We start from the raw sequence: 12189 nt of genomic DNA on the forward strand, positions 1-12189 counted from the left end.
TATAAAATGGAGTCTGTACTCCCACAAAGCATTGCAAACATCACATGGCAGGAAGTGTGGTGGTTCCATGAGGTCATAGGTTACAGAAAATGAATGGCTGCATTTGCAGCAAACAGTCAGCAGAGGGAGTTCACTGCTAATGAGCACAATAAACAGCGAAAATGATGGAAGCTGTGCTGGAGACATGACACATACCATCAACACGTATACCCTGCCAATTGTCAGATACCCTGGCAGTATAGCAAGATGGCAGGAAGACATGAAGTCTGCTGATGTGAAGACCCAGAAGGTCCTCACTATGTATGAAAGTTTCCAGACCAAGTCCAACACCTAGATAATGTACCCCAGCTGGAATAAGGATGGGAGTGTCAAGGGTCCTGGATAAAACACATAGTATCCAGCAGTACATTGGTAAAATGGCACCCAAATATGAGCCGCTGAGAGAGTGCCTGAGCCAGCAGCAGATATGGAAGGAAGATCAAGCAGTAAAGTGCCATAAGACACTGCATGAAATGTACCATTGACATGACTGAAATTGGGAAATCATACCAGTGGCTGGAAAGGGCTGACAGGACCCAAGGCTGTTCAGAACCACAGGCTGTTCAGAGAGGCCTCTATAAAGGCTCTGCAGGGTGTACTTATGTTCTGCTGCCTGACAGACAGGTATAAACCAAGAATCTAGTGTACTGTGCAGGTCCAACAGCCCATATGTCTAACAGCCTAGATGCAAGAGAATTAGATGTGCTCAAAACTTCAGACCATTTATTTTTTCTGATTTGGTGATAGATCAGTGCATTCTGGTATTTTCTTATGTTAAATTTAAGTTCAAATAAGCAAAGGCTCAAGTACTGGTATTCCATGCGTGATACTTTATTAACCTTTATATGCAATTTAGCTCAGTCTAAGGTAATAAGAGTTTCTTTGCGTGTATGTACACATAATAGGGCACAATCACTTACCTAGACACGGTGTGCAATTGCCAAATTATTCTCCCACAGTACACTGCTTTTCCCAATGTATGTTTGTATATTTGTGCCAAATACTTTCTAAGTTTGCCTGGCGTCATTTCGGTGTTCATTGGTGCGAATGACATCGGTTGACACCCATTGACACAGGGCGCCAATGGAACCCTGAAGCTACTGCCTAGTCAGTTTCCTGTGTCAATAGGTGCAGCAGCACCTGATTTAGAATGGAAGGCAGGAAGGACTGAGTGGCGCCGAGTGCAACTTTAAGGAAAATCGAATAGCACATTTGGATGCAAGTACCTTTCATGTGGTTTTAGGTGAACTTACTGTGGGGAAAAGCGCAAGTTGCCCGCTGCATTTGTGGATGTAAATGTTTCCTAATACACTCTTACCTCACTCACTCGATTCCTCAGAATCCCTTTTTAACCACTAGGAAGTGGGGCTATGCGGATTCGTAGTGGGGTGGTTTCAGTTTTTAGTTCTAGCAAGCAGAACGTTTACTTTCATACAGTATATAATGCCCCTAGAACATCCAGGGCTTTTAGGTGATTACACTGGAGACTCACTTAACCAACAACTATATGGAATTTGTCAGCAACATGAGATTCTCCCAAAATTTAGAAATCCATGAAAGGGACCAGAAATACCTGGGTAGGTGCATGTGCATGTAGTAGGCAGGATAATGTGTTTTCCCACTGCTTCTGTTTTGTCTGTGATTTACCTGTTGTGTTTGCTTTTTGTTTAAGGAAATAGTGTCTGACACATCTTGACGTCTGTTCGGGAAACAAAACTGCTTGGAGATTTACATGAAATGAAAATTTGTTTGACGGTAACTTCCTGCTCTTTATTCTGCAGCGGGAGCCAATGCAAAATAAACAAGGGTTTGGTACATAGCAAACTTCAGGATCTTGGAGTATGTGTAATAAAGGGGTGGTTACCCTAACGTTAACTTTTAGCATGTTATAGAATTTGCAATTGGTCTTCATTATTTATTTATTTTTATAGTTTATAAATTGTTTGCCTCCTCTACATATTTCCAGCTTTTAAATGGGGGTCACTGACACCGGCAGCCAAAAACCTATTGCTCTGTGAGCTTATCATTTTATTATTATTGTTATTTTTTTATTACTTATCTTTTTATTCGGTCCTTCTCCTATGGATATTCTAGTCTCTTATGCCTGGTTGCTAAGGTAAACCAAACCATAGCAACCAGATAGCAGCTGAAAATCCAAACTGAAGAGCTGCTGAACAAAAAGCTAAATAACTGCAAAACCGCCAAAAACTAAAAATGAAGACCAATTGAAAATTGGCTCCAAATATTACTGTCTACATCATACTAAAAGTTAATTTAATGGTGAACAACCACATTAAGGACTTGAGTTTATGGCAGACTGAGTGGTTTTGGGCAGCTGATCACCATATAAAGGTGCATATAGCTTATACTTACCTAGGCACAATCTGGGGAGGGAGGTAGATGGGATTTGCTGGGAAATCTGCTTCCCGGCAGGGATTGGTTCTGGGTTGGCAGGGCACACTAGGGCTGGGGTCCACCAGGTTTTTTCCCGGTGTCCCACCATCCCAGTCCGACCCTGGCAATACTGCTTGTCTCGTTAAGGCTATAGCATTCTCCAATTATATCAGTGACATTGCACCAGTTAATAATTAAAAGTAAAATGGTGTCTAATGGAGAGCGTATCTGGCCAAACAGTCTGCATGGCAGCTCATATTCATAATATTGTGTACACTTCAATCTGTGTGCTAGGAACATATTGATATTATATCTATCTAAATTTATAAACACAAGTTTACATTGTTTATTTAGGCCAAAGTGTATGGCAATCCCTACATGTATTTTTAGTTTTAATATCTGGAAAATAGGACTGCACTTCTGTAGTAAAAGGCATTTTTATGGTCCCTACACATGATTGCACATACATGACCAGACAGAGGGAGATGCCACATTTTATTTAGTGCTAGTGCGATAGCACATCCCATTCTTACTGTTCCTGTGTTTTTACCTTCCATGTGCCTTTTTATTTTTATTCACCCAAAAAAATAAAAAGGGAGGGGTAAATTGGAATTTTTTTGTGTATACATGTAAAGACAATAGGAAGCAAACAGTGTGGCACCCACACATATACTGTGACTGACTGCCAGATAAAGACATTGCATTCTCATGTCAGAACATGAAAGGATGTAAGAGACCAAACCCTTGTTTATCAGGGAATATGAAATAAATGGGAAACTTCCAGCAGTGCAGATGAAATGCACACAGAACCAGACAGAACTAATCCAGGCAGCTTTTTTTATAGATATATACACACACACACGCACACACATATATTATATAAAGCTTATACATTATACAGAGATGACATCTGCTAGAAATAAGTCACATCAAACAGGGCAAGGAGCTTTGGCACCCAGGAAAAGAGTGGCCCCCTGCCCCCTGTGGTCTCACCACACCATTGCCAACTCTCTGGAAGAGAAGTTGAAACAAGAAGAGACACAAAGGAGCTGGACTTATAATGAGCTATTCATTTAGGTGCTGCTCTACAACTACATTCTAAAGAGCAAAATAAAACCCCAGCCCAAAGCTTCATTTGATTTCAGTAGGTCTGAAAAGGTATAGAATACGTTACAAAGAGCCACTGTGAGAATACTCAGTATTTTACTTTCTTAAAGGGGTGGTTCACCTCAAGTTAACTTTTATTATGTTATAGAATTGCCAGTTGTTAGCAACTTTTTAATTGGTGGTTTTTTTTTTTTTTAATCATTTTATAATTATTTGCTTTCCTTTTATGACTTTTTCCAGCTTTCAAAAAGGGGGCAAATGACCCAGACAACCAAAAAACTCTCTCTGTGGGGCTACAATTTTATTTTCATTGTTACTTTTTATTACTTATCTATCTATTCAGAGCCACTCCTATTCATATTCTAGTTTCTTCTTCAAACCACTGCCTTGTTGCTAGTATAATTTGCACCCTAGCAACCAGTTACCTGCTGCACAAAAAGGCCAATAATTCCAAAACCACAAATAAAAAATGAAGACGAGGTGCAAATTATTAAAAAATAATAATCTACAAAATGCTAAAATGTAATTTAATTGTAAACAATCTGTTTAAATACTAGTTAATGGGGCATTTTACAACTATTTTTATTTAAGGTATCATGGAAGCCACACGCGTCAGTTCCATTCATTCAGCCTCAGCCTGTCTACACTGCAAAAGTGCTTAGAGGAGCACCATCAAGATCATTTCTGGGGTTAAGATCCACATATAAAACTGACACTGCGTATGTGACAGGCTGGTACAAACACAATAACATTCAAGGGCTGATTTATTATGCCCAAAGGGGTTACGTTGTAAAAGAATGATAACTAATGATAACTATAATAAAACCTGACTTCTTTGCTCTGTACAGGAACAGCCCATAAAAATATCACTCGCTACAAAGGTTGAAAATTAAATCATGCTTTGCAATTCTTTGGACCCTTGGACTACTCTTATTTTACTGGCTAGTAAATAAACCAATGGCACTTTCTTCATGATTTTTTTCACTTAAAAGCACTGAAATTCCAAACTTTGCTTACTTCTGTACTGTGCATTCACCCAGCTTAAACGGGTCCACTGACACAAGGTGGCATTGCAATGCTCAGTGGCAAAGTTGGAATTTAAGGAGAGATAAACCCAAAAATGAATTGATGTATGCTAACTCGGTGCTTTTCTGAGCAATTTACATTCATTTTCTATTTTTTTCAGTTTCTGATATATTTGCATTAGATAAGATTTGCTGTATGCTCTCAGAAATCACTTAAAAAGATAAATGGAAATTGCTCAGTAATGTAAGTGTGCTCAGAGAAGCAGAGGGCTTAGATCCTTTAGGTGACTGAAATCACTGGGGGTCCTAACAACCTGGAGCCCCCCCCCCAATGACTGTACCATTCATTTGTTAATAGAGCAGATATATTGGTGACTTTTCTTATCTAACCCACCTTAAACGTTTTGTGGCTCTATATGAAAGTAGTCAGGGGACTATACATTATTCATCCTATATTTTACTAAATAGCATCAACATGTTACGCAGAGCATTAGGCCAGGGGCACACGGAGCAGATCATGGAGGCAAGTATTGTCATGGTGCTCCTTCCTGTAACTCCATTGGCAGGGACACTGGTCCGTGTGGATCTACAAGGTGCAGATATCGGCACAAACGCACATAGTTTGATGTTTCTACACCGAAATCCGCTGTGTAGCCCCACACAGGCTGTCAATGGATCAACAGGTGATCTGCTTTCCTCCCTCCACCTGAGGGAAAAATGCAGGTGACTGTTGCAATGCCAGATTTATACCAGTATCTGACAATGAAACTCAGCTGAAAGAATTAGTTGGCAATCCGAATGGATTCCAAGCAATATTTAACCTTAATTGTATTTATTAAATTATTTATTAATTTATCATCACCTTTATCACCACTTTTCTGACAGTTAATCAAATGCGTGGAGTGCGTCAGAATCTGTGTTGTCAATGAAAATAGATTATTAAAGTAATATTTTATAGAAAATTACAGTTCTAGATACTATAGTTTTTTTTTCTTTTTACAGAATGGACTTTTAAATCAATTATTTTAGAATTAGCACAATGATGACATCAATTGGTGAGAGCCAGTATTGCACTTTAATACGTTTTACATATATCCTATAGGCATGAAGTGAGCAATTGATCATCTTACTCCTGCTTACAAGACATTAAATATCTTCTCTGTTATGCAAAAAGGGCCCTAATGGAGCCAACTGGTTAACTGCTAAACTATAACTTCTGCAACAAGGACAGCATTTTATAAGTGCAGGGTAAGAGTGCAAGGTATTTTAATGAATAAAGTAAATTTTTTGGTGCTACTTGGCTTTTCCTGCTTAGCAAATGTAAAATGTTACTATTACTGTAACATTAATGTTACATTAAGTAACTAACAAGTTATTAACAAGTAATGTTACATTACTAACTAGTTTCTCTGTTTAAGAGGAAAGCTCGGTGTGGGTTAGTGAATAATAGAACAAAAACATTTGTTTATATTTTATTAGTAATAAAATTACAAACATTAAAAAAAATATGAACAGCCACGTAGGACTCATTCCTGCTAAAATTATACATAAAAGGTCTAGAACAAGAAGCTGCACAAGACTTAAGACACCTACAAGATTAGGGTGACTGTTCTGGCTGGGGAGATGGTGCCTATCATGGCTTTCAGTGGTATCCATGAGAAAATTATTGACCAGGGGCAGGCTGCCTGCTGGGCAAAGAGCAGTTACAGGACTATGTGACCCGTATGAGTCAGCCATCAGCTATACTGCCAAGAGAATGCTGGGAGTGGTAAATGGCTAATAGCTATTAGGTTATAAACTGAAACAAAACAGATGGCTTTAAGACTACACAGTTTGACTAGTTACCTTTTGGCTAACACTAAACTTGTCTGTATCAAAAGGCACTATATTTAAGGCCAACATTTTTCCTAAATCTATTTTGGACCACTGCCAAAAGCAACACCAGCCAGTGCTCAGAAACATTTTGGACTTGCAACACAGAAACACGGGCTCGCCCGCTACACAAACACATAAATATTTACAAATCAAGTTAATATTTAATTTGTAATTGCTAATTTCTAAGTACGTGTTTCAGCTGTCCATAGCACGTGCTACCATCACAGACTGCATGGGACTGCATGCATTAAAACCTGCTTTGCTTGGGTGTGACTATCTTGCACAGATGTACTTGGTTAGAGCTTTAGTCAGTGCCAGGCACTATAATGGTACTAGGTATTGAAGAGTATCGTGAAACATGGAAATAGCAGTAGGACGGATGGGACTGAGAGGCCGGCTCTACTCATCCTCTGTAATTGGGGAGCAGCCAGAGAAGAAGCTGGTGTTGCTGTTGCACAAGGCTTTCTTCTTTTTCTTCAAGATGGAGGAGGTTTGGTTCTCCTGTGATTCCATTATAGACACAGAAGCAGGAACAGTGCTTGGCTTGCGTTGCAGCTTGATAGACAGAACCTGACCAATGTCACTTATCTCACGTAGCACCTGGGCATATAAAGCAGAGAAATGATTGGCCCCTCTTGCACAGTAATCAGTTGGTTTGGCCTTTAGTTTTACAGGCTTTATCACTGGCATTGTTTCTTTAATTCAACTACATGTTAGTTATATAGAATACGTGCCAGGTCTTTACCCCCCAACTTTAAAAAACCTCTAATAGATTGTTTTTTTAATCAGAAATATACATTGTTAGGGTGTGTTTTTATAGAAGCATGCATTTCGTATGGAGCAGGAAGCCAGACAGGGGCCATAGAATATATACCTTCTTAGTGGGTGTCACGCAGGGAGGAGTGAAGAATGAGCCCCCAGCTGTTACATCTCCTGGGTAATCAATCTTTATAGAGTTCTCAGATTCATGGGATTGATCGTCTGCATTTCCCTCATCCTAAAGAAAAGACAGTAGGTTATATCACTAAGAATCAGTCTCAGAATACACTGGCCTTGTCAGAGAGAAGAGCAATACAGTACCCAGAGGAACTTGTTCTCATTATCATTACATTTCGTGCCATAACATAAAGGTACTCAATTGCTTTTCATTATGGTTAACACTGCTGGGCATATGTACACAGCCATATTGCTCCAAGCAGTCTATTTTGCAACATTCATCATTGGTGTTATTAGCAAGCAGAACTGAAAGCTGTTAAAGAACCAGTAACAGTGAAAATGAAAATCTATCTTCCCAGGTTTTTCCCAACAAAGCCCCATCAAGTCTATGGAGCTCTCATAGATTAAAGGGGCAGTTCACCTTGAAATTAACTTTTAATATGATGTAGATGCGGATACTGAGACACTTTGCAATTGTTCATTTTTATAGTTTTTTTTTTTAAATTTCTATTTAGCTTTTTTGCTCAGCAGCACTCTAGTCTGGTTGCTACGGTCTTATTTAACAAGCAACCAGCCAGTGGTTTACATGAGAGACTGGAATATGAATAGGAGAGGGACTGAATAGAAAGATAAGTAATAAAAAATAATATGTTTAGCCTCACAGAGCAATAGTTTTTGGCTGCCGGGGTCAGTGACCCCCATTTGAATGCTGGAAAAATGCAGATGAAGGTAAATAATGTCAAAAAATTAATGAAAATCAATTGCAAAGTTGCTAGGAAGAGGGTATTGTATAACATAATAAAGGTTAACTTCCATTACAGAGTAAGATGGGCAGGATATCCTCCAAGTGATGATACATGGGAACCTTCTATACATCTCACATCGTGTGATGAGCTTGTAATTGATTGTTGGAACAAACAATGGAAAGAAATTTCATCAGATTCTTTTAATATGTTGCTACAATCTAACACTTTGATCACCAATATTGTTGATGAGACGCCACAACATACAAGTGGGCTCCGTAAGATAGTAGGGTGCAAAATAGATAACGATAATATGCTTTACAAAGTGAGATGGAAGAATGGGTCCCCACCAAGAGAAACGTGGGAGCCGCTTGACCATCTTATTGCGCCACAAGGAAATTGTGAAAAACACGATAGATTTTTGGTTTCAGTGTATGAAGTTTGGTATAAATGTGCTGGGAAAAATTACGCAGTAGTAAAACAATACTGCTTAAGAAACACAGATTACTTTGATTGCTGTGAATATATTGTATTTAGGATGTGTTACCTCCTCTATATAGAGTAGGGACAGATCAGAATTATGGGAGGAGGGGAATGGAGGACAGGTCTCCTCAGACAAAACATCTTCCTGTAGCATGTTTAGCTAATAGAGCTTGCGTGATGCAAAGTACTCATCCTGAGGTCCCATATTTCTGAAGTTAAGAAGGGTAATAGGTGTGGCCCTAATCAGGGCCAAGAGGAGGGAATGTGAGGACAGGTTTAACCATAGGTATATAGGCTTTAGGCCTACTAGTATATTTAGAACTAGCAAGAAGTTGTGGCAAATGTTTAGACATTTAACAAATTGTTTTGATCATTTTATGTTGTTCAAGTTGTTTACAGATAAGGAATGATTAACTGCTATATGCTGAATCATACATCGTCACCCCACGCTATCGGAGGACCCCAGATGTCACGTGATGTTTTGGAAAGTCCAGAAATTCTGTTATCGCAAGTGGTCAAGCGTCAGGAGAAGCTTCACGAAGATGGACAGATAAAGGGAATATTGGACAAGATATGGGGGCAGTGGGGGCTTTTGGAAAAGGCATGATACATTTGTACATTGTTTCCCCATCGATGTAAATTAAATCTTATCTGATTTCTTTAAGACAGAATCTAGGTGTTCTTGCGTTATTAATTTTTGGGCCTGACAGGTGAACTATCCTTTTAGGATACATATTCATAATTTGTCCCCTAATGTATTGTTAAACACAAATATCACCTTATAGCAAGGGCAGTTTCTCAGCCTACAGATTTTAGCTGGCAGATGTCCTACATTACCACTGTCATCTATTGATTTAAACAGGAACAACTGAAGTGAACTTTGTGTGCCTTCATTTTTTGGAGTTACTTTAAAGGGTATTATGGAAATTTGTGGTTGGATTAAGGCAGTGTGCAAACAGGTAGTTTGGTCTGTCAGAGCCTTCTATTACAATAGGCCACTTTCACATGCAGGTAGCTTGGATGGATCACACAAGGCCAATATGAACCTTTATCCCTAGGGTTAAAGTTCCTTGACATGGGACAGCTTGTGCAGAGCCCAGTCATGACTGCATCCATGGTGCTGATGGGATTTTTTTTTTTTGCCCAGCCAGATCAATAAAAGCCCTTATTAGATATCAAATAAGATAACATTCATTTTGGTCCCATATACAAGAAAATTCATTGGCAAATCTGGCCATTAGAGACTGATTCAGCAGCCGACGATTGGGCAACTTAAAAAAAGTTTATGAGTACCGCAGGAAAAGCAATCTGGATACAAGGAAAGACTGATTGCTTACCATACTGTTATCTCTGTTTCGACATTTGGAGGGGTCACAGAAACAATCATCAGAGCAGTTCTGCTTGGTTTTCCTGCAGCCACACATTTTGTTACCACAACGAGCCTTGCATGAGCACTGGGAATATGGAAGGAGGAATGGAAAGTTGTACAGTTAGCAGAGAGGAGTAATTCTAAATCTGCACTATACAATGAACATCATACATATCATTAGGAGTTAGGGCTATGCGTTAGGCTGACATCTCCAATAAAAGTGCTTAAGATAGCTTCTCATTGATGGAAATAAAGAATGTGTGTGTAACCCTTGGCCCACAGATGAGGCAGATAGAGTTTTGTCTCTGAGCTCTGAAACCCAGCCAGCCAGTTTTGACCTGGCCTAAAAGTGAAAACCAGACAGGGGGCGACCCAAGTTGAAAGGCTTTACAGTTGCTGCTGCTTACCCCGCTTGGAAGTTTCTTGCTCTGTTTTGAATTATTTCCTGGTTCCCAGTTTTTATCATCCGATTCGCCCTCTGATTCGGACTCGGACAGCAGGTCCTCTAAGATAACCGCAGCAGCTTTTGCATTTGTCCGCCTTTTGCCTCTTGGCTGGTATGGAAACAATGCAGATTTATTTTTAGGAGCAGCACTTAGTGTGAGCATTAGGATTAAAAACAAAGTTGGGTTAAAAGGGGTTTGGAGTAAAATAATTAAGGGATTGTTACCTTAGGTGGGACAAAATCAAAGGGCGAGTCTGGTGAGTTCAATACAGCTGTTGGTAGGATGTTGTGCAGCTTCTTTCCACTTGCAACGTGAAGGAGGGCCAGTTTCTGTAGGGAAAAAAAAAAGTCAGTTAAAGGGGCAGAGAACACCATTTTAAACCTTTATGCCCACAGAATACATTGTAGCAAGTTTCCATATTTTACATCCAGTGGGGCCCCAAAGAAGCATCTTTGGCAAAACACACTTTGGGTTCTCAAAATACATTCAGTAGTGCCCGCTATCGATGCCAGAGTTCCCAGCAGGATATAAAATGAAGGAACATGGGCTGTGACAGTCATGTTCTTTATGAGTACAGCAGAGATCTGGAATGACTTTTGCATTATGATATATTGCAAAGCAACAGCTCCTCATAGTATGAATGGCTTGAGTGTGTACCCATATGATTTGATATTGTGTGGTTTGATACAATTTGTGACTGATCATAATTATCACGTATTTCTAAACATATTTTACATTAATCTATATTCATATAGTTATTTACATTTTATATTAATTTAACTATTAAATCTAAAAAAAGTGTTTAAAGCCACTTGAGGTGAAGGCCATGCTCTCCCTGTGACAGGCTGCTCACCTGCTTATACATGTCATTTTCTTGCAACAACTGTTGATTCTTTTCACACAATTCCTTCATTTTCTCTATTTCTTCATCCTGCAAAAAAAAAAAAAAAAAAAATACATTATGAAAAGTAACAGGCATTTACATAAGGTAGTTTTGATGGTCATGCAGTTCACACCAGCTGCCCAATTGACATGGTTTGAACAAATTAGTTTATTGGTGTGAAAAACCCACTATACTACAGCTGCCTGTTACGGAGTGATCCTATATGCATAATTCTAGAGTAAAAATCCAGTCACCCAGTAGCTGCCATTAGCAATTCATTTATATAAAGTACAAGTACATTAGAGGGGATTATAGGCAGATAGGGGGTGTTCTTTTTTCCCATAAAAACGATTAGAGGAACGGAGCTTCCCTTTGAAGCAGTGTAGGTGTTTTTTCACGGTGAGGGCAGTGAGGTTGGGGAATGCCCTTCCTAGTGATGTGGTAATGGCAGATTCTATTAATGCCTTTAAGAGGGGCCTGGATGAGTTCTTGAACAAGCATAGTATCCAAGGCTATTGTGATACTAATATCTACAGTTAGTATTAATGTTTGTATATATATATAGTTTATGAATGTGAGTGTATAGATAGGAAAGTATAGGTTTGTGTGTGCTGGGTTTACTTGGATGGGTTGAACTTGATGGACAATGGTCTTTTTTCAACCCTATGTAAGTATATCAACAAAGCTGATAGTTTAAGGAAATTACTAAGTTACTATACAGCAACGGGCACTGCTGTTTAAGGTCCAACAGGGCTGGGGAAGTCATGTTTGCATTGCAGATTAGCTATTTAGAATACAGTAGCTGCACTGTGAGTTCCTTCTCCCATAGCGCAGACCAAGAGCAAGTTTTGGTATTGCTTCTTCCTAAAGAGTGCTCTATTAGACTGCA

At 39.2% G+C, this 12189-nt stretch overlaps 1 protein-coding gene and 1 long non-coding RNA gene across 4 annotated transcripts in view; one reads left to right on the forward strand and one right to left on the reverse strand.

Moving 5' to 3' along the window:
* On the forward strand, nt 1–9267 carry LOC116406876. The gene is made up of 3 exons (XR_004219817.1): nt 1–663; nt 1712–1794; nt 8992–9267. It is a non-coding gene; the product is annotated as an uncharacterized LOC116406876 (long non-coding RNA).
* Nucleotides 6025–12189, reverse strand: part of kif4a (kinesin family member 4A) — a 24353-nt gene continuing 18188 nt past the window's right edge. For 2 of the 3 annotated variants that reach the window (XM_031890354.1, XM_031890353.1), the window contains 6 exons: nt 11271–11348; nt 10642–10746; nt 10379–10525; nt 9940–10056; nt 7315–7437; nt 6025–7040 (listed from right to left, as the gene is read on the reverse strand). In XM_031890354.1, coding sequence (XP_031746214.1) covers nt 6840–7040; nt 7315–7437; nt 9940–10056; nt 10379–10525; nt 10642–10746; nt 11271–11348 — 771 coding nt within the window. In that variant the 3' untranslated portion in view covers nt 6025–6839. The remainder of the gene's footprint in view (nt 7041–7314; nt 7438–9939; nt 10057–10378; nt 10526–10641; nt 10747–11270; nt 11349–12189) is intronic. The other variant, NM_001006740.1, reaches the window with a different exon arrangement.

This window comes from Xenopus tropicalis, chromosome 8, assembly GCF_000004195.4.
Source record: "Xenopus tropicalis strain Nigerian chromosome 8, UCB_Xtro_10.0, whole genome shotgun sequence".
In the NCBI taxonomy this organism is placed as follows: domain Eukaryota; kingdom Metazoa; phylum Chordata; class Amphibia; order Anura; family Pipidae; genus Xenopus; species Xenopus tropicalis.